The sequence below is a fragment of the Pungitius pungitius genome, chromosome 14 (genome assembly GCF_949316345.1).
Source record: "Pungitius pungitius chromosome 14, fPunPun2.1, whole genome shotgun sequence".
NCBI classification, from domain to species: Eukaryota; Metazoa; Chordata; class Actinopteri; order Perciformes; family Gasterosteidae; genus Pungitius; species Pungitius pungitius.
Window position 1 is genome coordinate 399,651 of NC_084913.1, and position 15,770 is coordinate 415,420.

Below are 15,770 nucleotides of genomic sequence, written 5' to 3' on the forward strand. Positions count from 1 at the left end.
TTGTCACAGACGTGCCATTGCTTGTCACTCTTTGCCACTGTTTGTCACTGTTTGCCACTGTTTGCCACTGTTTGTCACAGACGTGCCATTGCTTGTCACTGTTTGTCACTGTTTGTCACAGACGTGCCATTGCTTGTCACTGTTTGTCACTGTTTGCCACTGTTTGTCACAGACGTGCCATTGCTTGTCACTCTTTGCCACTGTTTGTCACTGTTTGTCACTGTTTGTCACTGTTTGCCACTGTTTGCCACTGTTTGTCACTGTTTGTCACTGTTTGTCACTGTTTGCCACTGTTTGCCACTGTTTGTCACAGACGTGCCATTGCTTGTCACTGTTTGTCACTGTTTGCCACAGACTTACCATTGCTTGTCACTGTTTGTCACTGTTTGCCACAGACGTGCCATTGCTTGTCACTGTTTGTCACTGTTTGCCACAGACGTACCATTGCTTGTCATTGCTTGTCACTGTTTGTCACTGTTTGCCACTGTTTGCCACTGTTTGTCACAGACGTGCCATTGCTTGTCACTGTTTGTCACTGTTTGCCACAGACTTACCATTGCTTGTCACTGTTTGTCACTGTTTGCCACTGTTTGTCACAGACGTGCCATTGCTTATCACTGTTTGCCACTGTTTGCCACAGACGTGCCATTGCTTGTCACTGTTTGTCACAGACGTGCCATTGCTTATCACTGTTTGTCACTGTTTGCCACAGACGTGCCATTGCTTGTCACTGTTTGTCACAGACGTGCCATTGCTTATCACTGTTTGCCACTGTTTGTCACAGACGTGCCATTGCTTGTCACTGTTTGTCACTGTTTGCCACTGTTTGTCACAGACGTGCCATTGCTTGTCACTGTTTGTCACTGTTTGCCACTGTTTGTCACAGACGTGCCATTGCTTGTCACTCTTTGCCACTGTTTGTCACTGTTTGCCACAGACGTGCCATTGCTTGTCACTGTTTGTCACTGTTTGTCACAGACGTGCCATTGCTTATCACTGTTTGTCACTGTTTGCCACTGTTTGTCACAGACGTGCCATTGCTTATCACTGTTTGTCACTGTTTGTCACTGTTTGCCACAGACGTGCCATTGCTTATCACTGTTTGCCACTGTTTGCCACAGACGTGCCATTGCTTGTCACTGTTTGTCACTGTTTGCCACAGACGTGCCATTGCTTGCCACTGTTTGTCACTGTTTGTCACTGTTTACCACAGACGTGCCATTGCTTATCACTGTTTGTCACTGTTTGTCACTGTTTGCCACAGACGTGCCATTGCTTGCCACTACCACAAGGAGTCTCGATGTCTCTCGCTCTAGAGGACCACTCTGTACAAAATGGCTGATGCCACTACACAGTCGAAGACGGTCTGCAGGGGCGCTCCCTGCATTGCGAAAGACCTCCGTCTCCTCAGCTTTCATGAAGTGCATTAGTGTGATTACTCCAGTTCAGAATATAGTTCAAGTGAAAATCAATGCCTGTTCCCTGGATAGTTTGGTTTTACCATAGTTGATTTTAATGAATACATCTCCATGTATTTATATAGCTCCATTTATTTCTGGAGAACAAATTATTTGTAAATATGAAACTGTTCAAATTGATTAACTTGATCAAATTGATAACAAAACAGTATTTTTAGATTTTGTGTTTATACCAAAAAAAGAGGGGAAAGAATCCTGTCGAACACAGACGATCTTTGAAAGGCTCCTACGTCATGACGCAGCGACTGCCGCTGGACGTCGGTGGGTAAGTAGCTAGTTGTTAGCTTAGATGATCAGAATAGAGTTCCGCTTATAACCGTGATTTTGCGGTTAAAAGCATCGTTTCATCCGCAGCAGACTGGAGGTACCGACGGACAGGGGGTCCAGAATTAACGGGATTAAGGGGAGGAGCCCAGGAAACAGGGCCCTCGTGGTTAGTTTCACCCTCGGCCTCTTCCCCGTCAGTCGGTTAGCTTCTGGAGCTAAGCTAGCGCCGTCTAAAGCACGAGCTAACACGTAAAGCAACCAACACAACACGCTCACATTTACTCCAAGCACCTTGACCGTGACGTGTCCTTCGTCGCAGCTCAGTAGTTAGCTTTAAAGGCTAACCTGTTAGCCAGGTGAATCATGGCTTCAGACGGCGGTTGCTACTAGCATGCTAGATAGTGTTTGTATAGTGTGTGTGTATAATATGTATGTATGTATGTATGTATGTATGTATGTATGTATGTATGTATGTATGTATGTATGTATGTGTGTGTGTGTGTGTGTGTGTGTGTGTGTGTGTGTGTATATAATATACATCATAAAGTCTCATCCGATGGTGTGTGTGTGTGTTTTCTTCAACAGAGTGTGTTTAATATGTTTGTGCGTGTATAATATGCATGTGTGTATATAATGTGTGTGTGTTGATAATGTGTCTGTGTGTGATATGTATGTGTGTGTGTGTATAATATACATCATAAAGTCTGATCCGATGGTGTGTGTGTTTATAATATGCATGTGTGTATATAATGTGTGTGTGTGTGTGTAATATACATCATAAAGTCTGATCCGATGGTGTGTGTGTTTATAATATGCATGTGTGTATATAATGTGTGTGTGTGTAATATACATCATAAAGTCTGATCCGATGGTGTGTGTGTTTTCTTCCACAGAGTGTGTGTGTGTGTATCCTGAGGAGGAGGAAGAACCAGTGAACATCTGAGAGATGTGAAGCTGAAGGATCAGAGGAGCTGTCACTCAATACAGGACCACGCCCTCTGCCCCCACGTCGGCCAATCAGCACGCAGTCTGGAGGTAAACGCAGCGTGACACGAGAGTTATAACAGATAATTAATCAATAAGGTACCAGAGGTTGTACTATATTGTCCAATAATAATTAGTAAATATCTGCCTTTCTGCACCAAACGTTGTGTGTCACATGTCATCATTTTAGAGACAAATAGTCCTCATAGGTTCATGTGAACATCATCGGGTCCCTCACCACCTCATTCATTCACATCATGACGTCACCTTAATGTCTGCTTGTGAAAACTCAAGTTGCCTCAAAAGGATCATTGTGGGGGGGGGTTTAACCTCTCATCACTTCTGTAATAATAGCCCAAAGCGCCTTTTCAACCAGATCAATGATTTGTAGTCTGTTTTTAAAGGTAAAACTCTGAATCTCCCCCAACAGTCCAAATCACTGTGAGAAGTACTTGCATTGAGTACTAGGTTATTTTTGGACTCTAATGAAAGGGGACACTGAGGTATTCTTACATCACACGTCATTTAGCTGAAGCTTGTATCCTAGCAACTTACAATAAGTGCATTTCAACCATAAGGATACAAACATGGTGAAACCCTCCATCCCAACATCAAGCTGCTTGTTCCTCACTGAGAGCCAAACACTGGACTAGATCTCCACTCTTTGCTGTCCTGCTCCTAGATGGTGGAAGGAGCTCTGTGATGACATCAGGACCACAGAGAGCCTTCACATCTTCACACTAAACACTAACACACTGTAGACCTTAAACTGGACTCATAATGGATCTGATCTAGAACTAGTTGTACATCAGCTTATTTGATGAAATTACACTTTGTTGTTTCTTGTTCTTCTGGGTTTGTATCTCTATGGTTGAAATGCACTTATTGTGAGTCGCTTTAGATAAAAGCTTCAGCTAAATGACAAGTGATGGAATGTAAAAGAACAAAAAAAAGGTTGCAAGTTAACAGTCAGGTCCTCGGTCACTCAGTCTTTTCTGGGAACAGAAGTAGTTCAGTCGGGTTGATCTTCAGGTGGTGAGCGGACCTCCACTGAGAGATGTCAGTCAGACAATCAGAGATCTGTGTGAGGGGAGAGAATTAGTTGGGAGTCATCAGCATAGCTGTGGTAGGAGAAACCATGCGAGCGAATGACTGAGAGTTGGTGTAGATAGAGAAGAGGAGGGGACCCAGGACGGAGCCCTGAAGAACTCCAGTAGTAAGAGGACAAGGTTCTGACACAGATCCTCCAGGTTACCTGGTAGGTGGGTCCATCAAGGTAGGACGAGAGAAGGGAGAGAGCAGAGCCTGAAACACCAAGTTCCTGAAGGGAGGACATCAGGATCTGGTGGTTTACTGTGTCAAAGGCTGCAGGTCCAGAAGGACGAGGACGGAGGAGAGAGAGGCTCCAGCAGTGAGGAGATGCTCTGAGAGTAAAATGCGTACCTCGTGCAGAGCTGAGGCTGAAGGGCAAAAGTCGCCCCCATGAAATCAGACCCTCTAAAGGAAGGGGATGCTTTGGAGAAGACCATCCGCTCAGTGCTCAGTTGTTGGAACCAGCAACCGAGAGGCCATTGCTCATTGAAACGTGGTCATGTGATTCGAGTGCTTGGTGAAGTGTAACATTCAGGGTGGAATGGAGCTGCTGTTCCACCCGGTTCCACTTCTGGCTTCCATGGATGTTTGCGTGATGTACAGTTTGTTTGCATACGATATTTTTCACATTCAAACGTTTTTGTGACTTTGTAGTCCAGATCTCTGCAGCCGAGTGTGGAATCATCATCATATGGGTTCATGATCAGTGCCTGTTAGTCAGAATTAAACACTTTCTCTCTTACTGCTTTGTCCATCGCCACGTAGCCCCGAAGCTCTGAAGGTCTATCAAGTCCTTTGCTTGGGTCAGAACTAAATATAACACTTGACTTCTAGTTTTCACTGTCTCCTCAGGACCATCATGCACCTGAAGTCTTACCCTAAGCTCGCCCGCTCAGAGCTGCGTCTTGACGCGTCGTCCCAGTGCAGCCTGTTCCTGAGGACGTACGGCGGTAGCCATGGCAACATCCGCAGCAGCCGGCTCCCGCCCGGAGTCACCGAGGAGGACGCCGATACGCCACCAGACATCTGGACTGTCATCAGGCCCGGTCACGTGCGAGAGAAGATCGCCATCTATGCCTCCGACTCCGAGCGCGTCTCGCCCGGCAAGGTGAAGGGGAGCTGGGAGGAGAACTGCAGCTTCAAGAGGCGCCGCAGGTCGGGGAGCAACCAGAAGCTCCAGGGCACACTGCAGCCGTCTCCATGGCAACCTGGCAGCGAGGCGCTGACGGAGGAGCAGAAGGTCTCCGTGGTGGAGATGGTGGCGTTCCTGGAGCAGAGAGCCAGTGAGAAGCAGCTAGACTTCAAACCACTGCTCGCACTGTCCAGAGCTCCGCCCCCGGAGGTCAGGGGGGAGGAGCCAGAGAGCGTCAGGGTGTCTGACATGGTGGCCAAGCTGGAGTCAGAGTCTCTGAAGAGGAGGTCAGAGGGAGATCTGTCGAGGAGCAACAGCCTGAGGACGGTGGGACGTGTGCTGCTGGCCCCTGGGGACCAGAGCCCCGCCCCCTGCCAGCCTTCATCAATGACGTCATCGCCGGTGGCTCCAACTCGCCACCCAGAGCCAGCTGTGTCCATGCAGACACCAAAAGAAGCCCCGCCCCCTCCGCTCAAGGAGGCAGAGCCTTTGCCAGGCTTGTTGTTTCTGTCTCCACCTGCCACCTCACAGCCCCCCCCTCATCACACAATTAACTACCACGCGGAGCCCCACCCACCTCGTCCCAGTTTGGACTGCGGCGGCCAATCTGAGAAGAGGAGGAGGGCGGACCGGGCTCGGGACGACGACGACGAGGAGGAGGAGGAGGCGGCTGCTGGTGTGCCTCTGACTCGCCGCGCGTCGCAGGACTTCCTGTCGACGCGGCGCCGCCTGCAGCAGCTTCTGGAGCCGCGGCCGTTCCTCGCCGCGCTGCCCCCCCACCTCCTGCTGGCCGTGCTGCAGCTGCTGCCCACGCAGAGCCTCGCCGCGCTGAAGTGCAGCTGCCGCTACTTCTGCTTCATCATCAATAGCTATGGCGTGCGACCCGCCGACTCTCTGTGGGTGTCTGACCCCCGTTACCGCGACGACCCCTGCAAGCAGTGCAAGAGGCGGTACGGGCGCGGAGACGTGTCACCGTGCCGCTGGCACCACAAGCCGTTCTGCCAGGCACTGCCCTACGGGCCCGGCTACTGGATGTGTTGCCACGGCGCCCACAGGGACGCGCCCGGTTGTAACGTTGGTCTCCATGACAACCGCTGGGTGCCTGCGTTCCACAGAATGAATGTGCCGATTCACAGGAGCAACCACTGACTGTGTGAGAACTACAGCTCCCATCATGCAACGTTAAAGTCAGTTTAAAGGTCACGCTCCAGGAGGAGGAGTCTCAGACAGGACCTCCCTCTGCTCCTCTTCCTCTCCTTTATCCTCCTCACTGCTGCTCAGATGATAGAAATCTATATTCTTGGTTATGATCGTTGACGTTGACTCTGACCAGACCCCTCTCTTCATCTTCATCACGATGAAGAGTCAGGTCACCACAGAATGATGAATCAGAGCCTTTAATCTGCACCTTGTTTACACTTGTACATAAATCATAAGTCTTCAATCAGCTGATCGATAATCATCGTATTGTTTGAAGGGAAAAAGGAGAACGTGGCCTTGTGTCTGGAGACGCTGCAATATTACAGATCCTAAATATATATATATATATATATATATATAATGTGTATAAAGAGTGTTGTTTTTAGAGGTGGTGGTTTTCAGGCTGCTTCACTTCCTGTTTAATAAAGAGCTTTCTCATCTTGTTCAGGTTCAAAGAGACTCGACTCTTGTTTCACACGCTGGAGGAACCTTTATTTATGTCTCATGTCCACATGCACGGTGATGTCATGCTGTGATGTCACGGCGACCCCGTGACCTCAGACAGCGCCTCCAGCAGCTGGAAGTAGTTGTACTTGATGTCGTACTCCATGTCGTACCAGAAGTTAACTGCAGCAGAGAAAACAAATTCAGTACTTGTGATTGTCTTTATATTTGTACCAGTGGTGCATTCAGGCTCCCAGTGTTTGTACCTGCGATGCAGCCATGTGACTGCTGCACGTGGTGGAACCACAGCGACGGGAGGTACAACATCTCTCCGGCCTTCACGCTGCAGCGGAGCGGGCGAGCTCTCCGGTACTCAGGGTACCGGTCCAAATCTGGGTCCAGAGGGTCCAGGGGGATCCACGGGACCTGGGGGGGGGGGGGTGGGGGGTAGGTTCAGCTGCAGGGTATTAAACAGAGCGCTGAGATTAACTGGCCATCGCCTGAACGCACCTTCTCAGAGTCGCTTTGGTTGACAACCTCAAACTCACCGTCGTCCCGCTGGTGGTAAACGGCCGGCTGGTAAACACCTGACGGACGGGTTGTCATGGTTACTGCAGGCGGTCACCATGGCTGCTCTAACGGATGTTGGGCGCTATGGTTACCGTAAGGAATGAAGGGTCGGTCAGTGGGCGGCAGCAGGATGAAGTTCTTCTCCCCGGAGATCACGCAGTACAGATTCTCATAGTGATCTTTGTGCACTAAAACACACACACACACACACATGTATACTGAGACGTGTTAAACACACACACAACAGGTGATGTGTTCAGGTCTTACTGGAAGTCACAGCACTCTCCTCTCCGAGCCAAAAGTTTACGGCGTCTGGTAACTTTCCTGGTGGAAAAATAGAGCATGTCATAAAAAAATGGTCTACGTCTTGTGATGCTACTGAATATTACATTAATATAATAGTGAAGAACATGCAGCACATCTACACGCCATGTAGTGCTGTGATGCGCTGGGAGCCGCAAGGTGGGCGGTTAGAATCCCGGCTGCTCCATGTCGAAGTGTCCTTGAGCAAGACACCTGACCCCTAACTGCCCCCCAGGCACCTAAATGACATGTAAGATTTTCTTCATCACATCAGCTGTTTTTCAGCCATGGTGAGCGACCTTGGAGGACTGCAGCAAGTCCTTAAGTCCAGAGAACCTTGTGGCGTTCAGCTGGGATAAGACTACTTCCTGGACTGAGGAGAAGCGTGAAGAAACAAGGAGGATCTGACGGTTCAGGTACCACACGAGGTCCAGGACCCAGAGAGCCTGAGAGACCGCATTTAAAGGGCCAGCATCAAAACGACAGCTTTAACATTACATACATGGATCCATTGTAGCGTTGAACTCATCGGGGAGACGCTTTGAGTTTAGCAGCTTGTCCAATGAGCAGCATGAACTCACCCAGCGCGTCACTCATCCAGGGGACGTGTGACTCGAGGTCGGCGGTGAGCTCTGGGAGCTCATCCAGGAGGTTGGAGGACTGCTTCTGAACGTAGAACACACCCACGTGCTCCTGCAGCAACAGAACACCTATTACCTGAGAGGTGAAGGCCGGGACGCAGTAGAACCAGAGTAGACATTGATATAACGCGTGATAATTGATTGGCGGGGGCGGAGCCTCTCACCTTCCCCTCGATGATGTCGAGCACCGAGGAGAAGCTCATGCGTCTCTCCTCAGGCATCACGAAGCGCTCCCCGTTAACCGCATCAGCAAAGCCGTTGGGCGTCACTGCCACGCTGATGACCTTTGACCCCACCTTCTTCCTAAGGACGACAGGAAGCCGATGTGAGGCTGCATTCAGACGCCACAAAAGACGAAGAGCGGCGTCCTCCTCACCGCAGGTACTCCGGCGTCCACCTGGTCAGAGCCGGCCAATGGTTGCAGGCATTGCGGATGATGCAGGGCTTGTTTGGACCAATCCAGTCGCGGTAAAACTGCAGTGGGTCAGGTGACCCGTCCAGGAAAGGCACAGATTGGTTCAGATACAGATCTGAAAGGTAATCAATAAATAGACAACCTGCCACTGTTACTACCTGTCAGGAGCAGTACTTCTACACTAGCACTAGTCCCTACCCACCAGTACTAGCAGCCAGTAGTAGTACTTGAAGTATCCATAGCATTTGTGCGTATTTAACAGTGCGAGTAGTAGCAGTGCTGTAGTGGTACTACTAGTACTAGTCGCAGGGCTAGCAGTAGTACTAGGAGTAGTACGGGCAGTAGAGCTAGTAGTATTACTAGCAGTAGGACTAGCTGTAGTAGTAGCAGTAGAGCTAGATGTAGTACCAGCAGTAGGACTAGGAGTAGAGCTAGATGTAGTACTAGATGTAGTACAAGCAGTAGAGCTAGATGTAGTACTAGCTGTAGTACTAGCAGTAGGAGTAGAGTTAGATGTAGCACTAGCAGAAGTACTAGCAGTAGAGCTAGATGTAGTACTAGCAGTAGTACTAGCGGTAGAGCTAGATGTAGTACTAGCAGTAGAGCTAGATGTAGTACTAGCTGTAGGACTAGCAGTAGTACTAGCAGTAGAGCTAGATGTAGTACTAGCTGTAGGACTAGCAGTAGTACTAGCTGTAGGACTAGCAGTAGTACTAGCTGTAGAGCTAGATGTAGTACTAGCAGTAGTACTAGCAGTAGAGCTAGATGTAGTACTAGCAGTAGTACTAGCAGTAGGACTAGCAGTAGTACTAGCAGTAGGACTAGCAGTAGAGCTAGATGTAGTACTAGCTGTAGGACTAGCAGTAGTACTAGCAGTAGAGCTAGATGTAGTACTAGCTGTAGGACTAGCAGTAGTACTAGCTGTAGTACTAGCTGTAGGACTAGCAGTAGTACTAGCTGTAGAGCTAGATGTAGTACTAGCAGTAGGACTAGCAGTAGTACTAGCAGTAGGACTAGCAGTAGTACTAGCAGTAGGACTAGCAGTAGAGCTAGATGTAGTACTAGCTGTAGGACTAGCAGTAGTACTAGCAGTAGAGCTAGATGTAGTACTAGCTGTAGGACTAGCAGTAGTACTAGCTGTAGTACTAGCTGTAGGACTAGCAGTAGTACTAGCTGTAGAGCTAGATGTAGTACTAGCAGTAGGACTAGCAGTAGTACTAGCAGTAGAGCTAGCAGTAGTACTAGCAGTAGTACTAGCTGTAGGACTAGCAGTAGTACTAGCTGTAGTACTAGCTGTAGGACTAGCAGTAGTACTAGCTGTAGAGCTAGATGTAGTACTAGCAGTAGGACTAGCAGTAGTACTAGCAGTAGAGCTAGCAGTAGTACTAGCAGTAGTACTAGCTGTAGTCTCACCATGAGCCTCTTGTGAAAACTCAGCCACACGTTTCCTCAAAGACTCCATCTTGTTCCTACGTCATCACAGATAAACAACCGGAAGTTTGAAACACCTGCGATGTGATCAGGTATCGATTTATCGTTCATCGATCACCAATGAAGTCCTTCAGGAGACCACGGCGCCATGCCGCTCTGTTTACACCCGCTGCGCATGCGCAGAACTTCGTCCCTGGAGCGAATAAGGTGAGAAGGTTCCCCCTGCAGGTGGGAGGATGAAATAAGGTAAGAATTTAAAATGAGTTGTAAACTAAGTATACGAAGGGTATGAAGGAGATAACAAGTGTTTACTTGTGTTTACTTTATTTCCATCATGTAATGGTTTGTAGTTCACTGTGTCCTTCAGTTCACACACTGGGAAGTCGTGGAGGACCTTCTCAGCTGAAATCTGTTGATGAGCTCAGGATTGGAGGCACCTGTGCAGCTCTCTGTGTGGACCCAGAAGGTTCCGGATCAGGTCCTGGATCCAGAATACAGTCCGATGGTGCTTCTCTCATGGACGAGTCGGCACTGGAACGTTACTTTGATGACTCCATTGCAAATGTGAGTAGAGAGGTGAAGTAGAGGAGCTTTGCGTTGATCATCAGGGAACATGTGATGAGCTGAGAGTTAGGCCCAATCCCAGTGTCCCTCCTCACCTCTGACCGCTCAGGGCTTTAAACTGTGTAAATATGAAGAGACAGCATTTTGCTGCCACATATCACCTCATCATGACGACATCAAAAAATATGACTTAAACTGAGGGGGTTCATTTCAGATGCTTCACTCTGAATTAGCAAACGTATGATTTCATGTGTTTTTTTCTCCATCTTTAATCCTTAATGTTTAAAGATTCTACTTTTTATTTTGACCGTCTGAACACACGTGTGCCGTCCTCTTTGTTTACCTTTGTTTGGCCTCCATGCTTTCACAGTTATGCTGTTTTTAACGTCACAAATACTTGGGAAAGGTTTCAAAACGTTGTGACCGAACCCTCAGGTCCCCTTCAACGTCTGGGTCCGTTTCTCAGTACCGGACTCCCGTTGACTCCCAGACACATCTGGAACAGCAGCAGCAGCTCGTCTTTTTTGATGAATTTAATACAGTAATTCTTCCATCAAACCAGATGACTGCTTATGTTTCATTTAAAATAGAAAAACGCCATATATAGTAAAACACAGAGTAGGCTCACGTGTACGTACGTATGTATGTGTGTACATAAGTATTTATGCATGTACGTATGTACATACATACAGAAAAGGAAAGATTTCTATTGGCCCTAAACTGGTGTTGAGGGGGGGCAGGTTCTTCCCCCACCACACAAGACCCAGTCACTTACAATTTAAGGGTGTTCTAATCGTAATGTAAACAAAACGACCAAAGTGTGTGTGTGTGTGTGTGTGTGTGTGTGTGTGTGTGTGTGTGCAATGATTCTGTAGCACTAAGAAAAAGCTTTTGATTATCACATGTACGCATGCATGTATGTACCTACGGTACGTTGAGCAAAAACACTGATAAAGAGTAATCTTCCATCAGCTGACGGCTAATTTAAATTGTTAAATTGTTAAAATATGTATTAATTGTTTAATAAAGATTCACCTTTCACTGCAAAATAAAACAAGAAGGTGAAACTAACAACAATAATTTTTTTTGAATGAAACAACCTCTCAATAAAAGCACGATTGTTTTATTTGCAGGAAGCTGACTTTCTTCTGGAGGAGGAGCTGGACCTCCAGAGCCCGGCCCCCTCGGGACAGGGTCCCGCCCCCTCCCACCTACCTCCGAAGGCGGGGCTGAGCAGACAGGAGGAGCTCGACCTTAGCTTCTTACCTGATGAACTCAGTTTACGGGACGAGCAAAGTCGCCACGACAACACAGGTATGAACTCACCGATGACACGACAGGTAGCGTGCAGAGAAGACCAGGTCACATGATCACCTCTGTGCTTTGGGTCCAGTTGACAGTCAGACCGTCCCTCTGGACGTGTCTCAGGACAGCGGCATCAGCGGAGACTACAACTTCCAAGATCCCACAGCACAGTCCCAGCAGGGGCCGTCCATGTCCGGACCGGGGGCCGGGGTCTCCCCCTTCTACCCCATGACCCCCATGACCCCTATGACCCCTGTGACTGAGAGGTCAGGAATCATCCCCCAGCTACAGTAAGCTACTGCTTCCTCAGAAGTACTAGTGCTTCATTCGTACCTCATCTGTAGTACTAGTACTTTGAGTGTGTGTCCCACAGGAATATCGTCTCCACTGTGAACCTCGGCTGTCCTCTGGATCTCAAGTTCATCGCCCTCCAGGCCAGAAATGCAGAGTACAACCCCAAGGTACTGTAGTGTGTATGGGTCAGTTTTAGCTTAAGCACACAGTAAACATGGAGTGATTGTTGTTGTTGTTGTTTTCCAGCGTTTTGCGGCTGTCATCATGAGGATCAGAGAACCACGAACCACCACACTGATCTTCAGCTCCGGGAAGATGGTCTGTACAGGAGCCAAGAGGTCTGTCTGCCCACCTGATCACCTGGGGCCGGCATTTCAAAATGATCCCACAGGATTAATCCTCCTGGATTGGATTAAATCAGGATCAGATCCTAAAAACGGGCATTTCAAAGCAAATCTGATCCTGAAGATTCAGATTCAAATTTGGGAATCCAATCCTGCCTTTGATCTGGATTAAAGACTGTAGAGTATTTCAAAACTTTAGTGGGAAATCTGAATCGGTTTGATCCTAAAAATCAGGATGACCCTGATCCCACCTCGGAGGTGGATTTGAGGTTGGAACAGCATAAGTTTAACTGTTGCCAAAGTTCTGTTTAATACAGATATTTAAGTTTGAATATGAATGCCTTATTTAAGTAAGTCTTTTAAGTTATACCCACTGATAAAGGCCTCCAGTGAAGATCAGTGAAACGTATTTATTCACATGCATTGAGCTCACAAAAGGCCATTTGAAGCAGGTCTGTGTTAACTGACTGTTTTCTCTTTCCAGAAACATCTGTAAAGGAAAAACAAATATTAAGGCTTTAGGGCTGTCCCTTTTGTTAATAACTCATTCTTAAAAGATATGTACAACACATTTTAAAATGTACACATAATGCCTTGTGAGTAAATGCATTAAAATGTGGACTTTGGACTATAACTCGACTAAATAGACTAACACATTGTGACATTTAAACTGTACTTATAATGGCTCTTATCTATAATAAGTTGAAAATCAGCTTATTTCATGAAATTGTAATGTAATGCTAACTTGTTAGCTCCTTAACACAGAAGTCAATGGAGCAGCGTTAGCTCGCATTATCACAAACTCTGCTTTATTTGACTTCTCAGAGCTCTTCTTTCAACTTTGTGCTGATTTACGTAATTTGTTAACTCAATATATTGCTTCATCTAGTCTTAGGACGCATCAACACTTACCAAGTGTTACTAACCTGTTTCCTGTCTGTAATCCAGGGGGCGGGACAGAGTTGGAGATCTCAATCTGCCGATATCAGGATCACTCTGATCCAATCCGGCAAAGTTTTGAAATACCGGGATGGATCAGGTTGATCCGTGGCTGAGGACAGGGGGATTTGGTTATCCGGATCATTCTGATGTGGATTACACGTTTTGAAATACCGGCCTCCGGTTACCTGTCTGTGTGTTTACCTGTCTGTCTTTTACCTGTCTGCCCATCTACCACGCAGTGAGGATCAGTCTCGACTGGCAGCCAGGAAGTACGCTCGGGTGGTTCAGAAACTCGGTTTCCCCGCGCGCTTCATGGACTTTAAGATCCAGAACATGGTGGCCAGCTGTGACGTGTGCTTCCCCATCAGACTGGAGGGACTGGTTCTGACCCACCGGCAGTTCAGCAGGTAAAGACGAGACGGGCTCAGTCTAGATTATAATAAATACTGGAAGCAGGGGGAAACTGCTCGCCTAGCTCTGTCAAAAGAGAAAAAAATCAGTTAACATTTTAAAGAAGTTTACTTCTAGTGTCTGTTAGCTTCTAGATCCCGTTAGCCTGAAAGTCGGTTCTAGTATCTGTTAGCTTCTAGATCCCGTTAGCCTGGAAGTCGGTTCTAGTGTCTGTTAGCTTCTAGATCCCGTTAGCCTGAAAGTCGGTTCTAGTGTCTGTTAGCTTCTAGATCCCGTAAGCCTGAAAGTCGGTTCTAGTGTCTGTTAGCTTCTAGATCCCGTTAGCCTGAAAGTCGGTTCTAGTGTCTGTTAGCTTCTAGATCCCGTTAGCCTGGAAGTCGGTTCTAGTATCTGTTAGCTTCTAGATCCCGTTAGCCTGAAAGTCGGTTCTAGTGTCTGTTATCTTATTGTTATCTACTTGTTAGCTGTTTTCCTGAATAATTGGGTTATTGTGATGAATGCAATTACTACAAAGATAAAAAACTTCTTGGTCTCCACAGTTATGAACCGGAGCTGTTTCCAGGCCTCATCTATCGAATGGTGAAGCCTCGTATCGTCCTGCTCATCTTTGTGTCGGGGAAAGTGGTTTTGACCGGTAAAGAAACTCATATTAACGTTTGGAGTTCTTATAAGTCCCTTTATTCTCAAAGGTAACCACTGGTTTAGAGGGACCCAGCACTTGAATGTGGTTTAGAGGGCCCAAGCAGAAGAGGAGCGCTCACTTTAATCACCTTTAAACCACTGACTCCTGTTGTTGCCATAGAAACCAATGTGTTGTCCGACTGTCAGCTAAATGCTAATCTTTGTGCGTTAAGCGTATTTAACTCACAACAATCTGTGGATGTAATTATGAGATGGAAATATGAGTGTTTAGATTAATGCAGATGTCCTGATGCCTGACTTTGTTGTGGCACTCACTGTTTTATGAATAAAGTTGTAATAACTACAGAGCTGTGTGTTCGATTCCAGGAGCCAAAGAGCGAGAGGAGATCTACGAGGCGTTTGAAAACATCTACCCAATCCTGAAAGGTTTCAGGAAACAGTAACATCACTTCCTGTTTATCTGTAAATACATAATCTATTTTATTTTGGTTAGTGAGTCTCTGTTGAACGTTGTCCAGAAAGAAAATAAATGAGTTTAAAAATGTTCATTATATTCTTTCGAATCAGATTTAAGCTGATTCAATTTGAATAATTAAACACATGTATTTATTCATGTAATTATTTGTGTTAAATAATTCAGACTGTTACAGATGTTTTTCCTTCATGGACGTATTTAAATCTGATGTCACAAAACCTATAAATATAGGTTTGAATTATCAGTTTGAAGTTCAAATCATTTAAAACTTGTAACTTTTTTTAAATGTTTACGTACTACCTCATATTTCCATTGCATCAATCTCAGAATATTCAGTCTAACTTTTGATTTATTTACTTAATCTAAGTAACTATTTATAAATCTGAGTGTACAAAATTACTATTGTTTTATTTTGTAATTACTAACCTTTTACTTTTTTTGAATTTCTTATTGTTCCACAATTTTTAATAATCATGGGTAAATAACTAGTTAAGGTACTATAGGTTAAGTGAACTCAACAAAAACATATTGTATTTCTTCTACCCCCTACTCTTAAACATATTGTTCAGTTTTGCTGCAAATTTAAGTTAGTTACTTCACAGATTCAGTTAATTAAAACTAAATATAATCAACTAATAGATGACATTTTGTGACACCCACCAATGTGTTTTGTAACATTTACAAACAATATAGTTTAAAGTATATTTCATAGAAATGTTCTAACTTGTGTAGGGAAGTGAAATAGTTACATTCCACCCTCTATTTCGCTTTAGACAGGCTTCACAGCAGAGAATCGATTTAAGATGACGTTTCCTCCTTCTACGGATCGAGGCACA

At 46.3% G+C, this 15,770-nt stretch overlaps 3 protein-coding genes across 11 annotated transcripts; 2 read left to right on the forward strand and 1 right to left on the reverse strand.

Annotated features, from left to right (window-relative positions):
* The first annotated feature begins 1,587 nt into the window (after positions 1-1,587).
* On the forward strand, positions 1,588-6,608 carry fbxo34 (F-box protein 34). Of its 6 annotated transcripts, XM_037486436.2 has the most exons (4): positions 1,588-1,743; positions 1,833-1,911; positions 2,639-2,780; positions 4,674-6,608. In XM_037486436.2, exon 4 carries the CDS (start codon positions 4,681-4,683, stop codon positions 6,100-6,102), a length of 1,422 nt encoding a protein of 473 aa, XP_037342333.2. In that variant the 5' UTR covers positions 1,588-1,743; positions 1,833-1,911; positions 2,639-2,780; positions 4,674-4,680; the 3' UTR covers positions 6,103-6,608. The 6 variants fall into 6 exon arrangements, with proteins under 6 accessions (XP_037342333.2, XP_062413258.1, XP_037342336.2 ...); XM_062557274.1 differs by lacking the exon at positions 1,833-1,911 and having other exon boundaries at positions 2,641-2,780; XM_037486439.2 differs by lacking the exon at positions 1,588-1,743 and having other exon boundaries at positions 1,750-1,911; positions 4,656-6,608.
* A 15-nt stretch (positions 6,609-6,623) lies between these two features.
* jmjd7 (jumonji domain containing 7) lies at positions 6,624-10,143 on the reverse strand. Of its 4 annotated transcripts, none has more exons than XR_009941583.1 (9): positions 9,940-10,126; positions 8,488-8,641; positions 8,276-8,414; positions 8,052-8,163; positions 7,435-7,491; positions 7,260-7,355; positions 7,146-7,184; positions 6,864-7,054; positions 6,624-6,780 (listed from the first exon to the last, which is right to left on the reverse strand). XR_009941583.1 is itself a non-coding variant. In XM_037486443.2 (9 exons), the coding sequence occupies exons 1-9, from the start codon at positions 10,066-10,068 to the stop codon at positions 6,692-6,694; spliced, it is 918 nt and encodes a 305-aa protein (XP_037342340.1). In that variant the 5' UTR covers positions 10,069-10,143; the 3' UTR covers positions 6,624-6,691. The 4 variants fall into 4 exon arrangements, 3 of the variants coding, with proteins under 3 accessions (XP_037342340.1, XP_037342339.1, XP_037342341.1); XM_037486443.2 differs by having other exon boundaries at positions 6,864-7,023; positions 7,108-7,184; positions 10,035-10,143; XM_037486442.2 differs by having other exon boundaries at positions 6,864-7,023; positions 7,108-7,184.
* An 89-nt stretch (positions 10,144-10,232) lies between these two features.
* tbpl2 (TATA box binding protein like 2) lies at positions 10,233-15,021 on the forward strand. Its single transcript, XM_037486441.2, has 8 exons — positions 10,233-10,521; positions 11,655-11,835; positions 11,915-12,116; positions 12,200-12,287; positions 12,367-12,458; positions 13,646-13,813; positions 14,357-14,451; positions 14,826-15,021. Exons 1-8 carry the CDS (start codon positions 10,246-10,248, stop codon positions 14,900-14,902), a joined length of 1,179 nt encoding a protein of 392 aa, XP_037342338.1. The 5' UTR covers positions 10,233-10,245; the 3' UTR covers positions 14,903-15,021.
* The last annotated feature ends 749 nt before the right edge of the window (positions 15,022-15,770 follow it).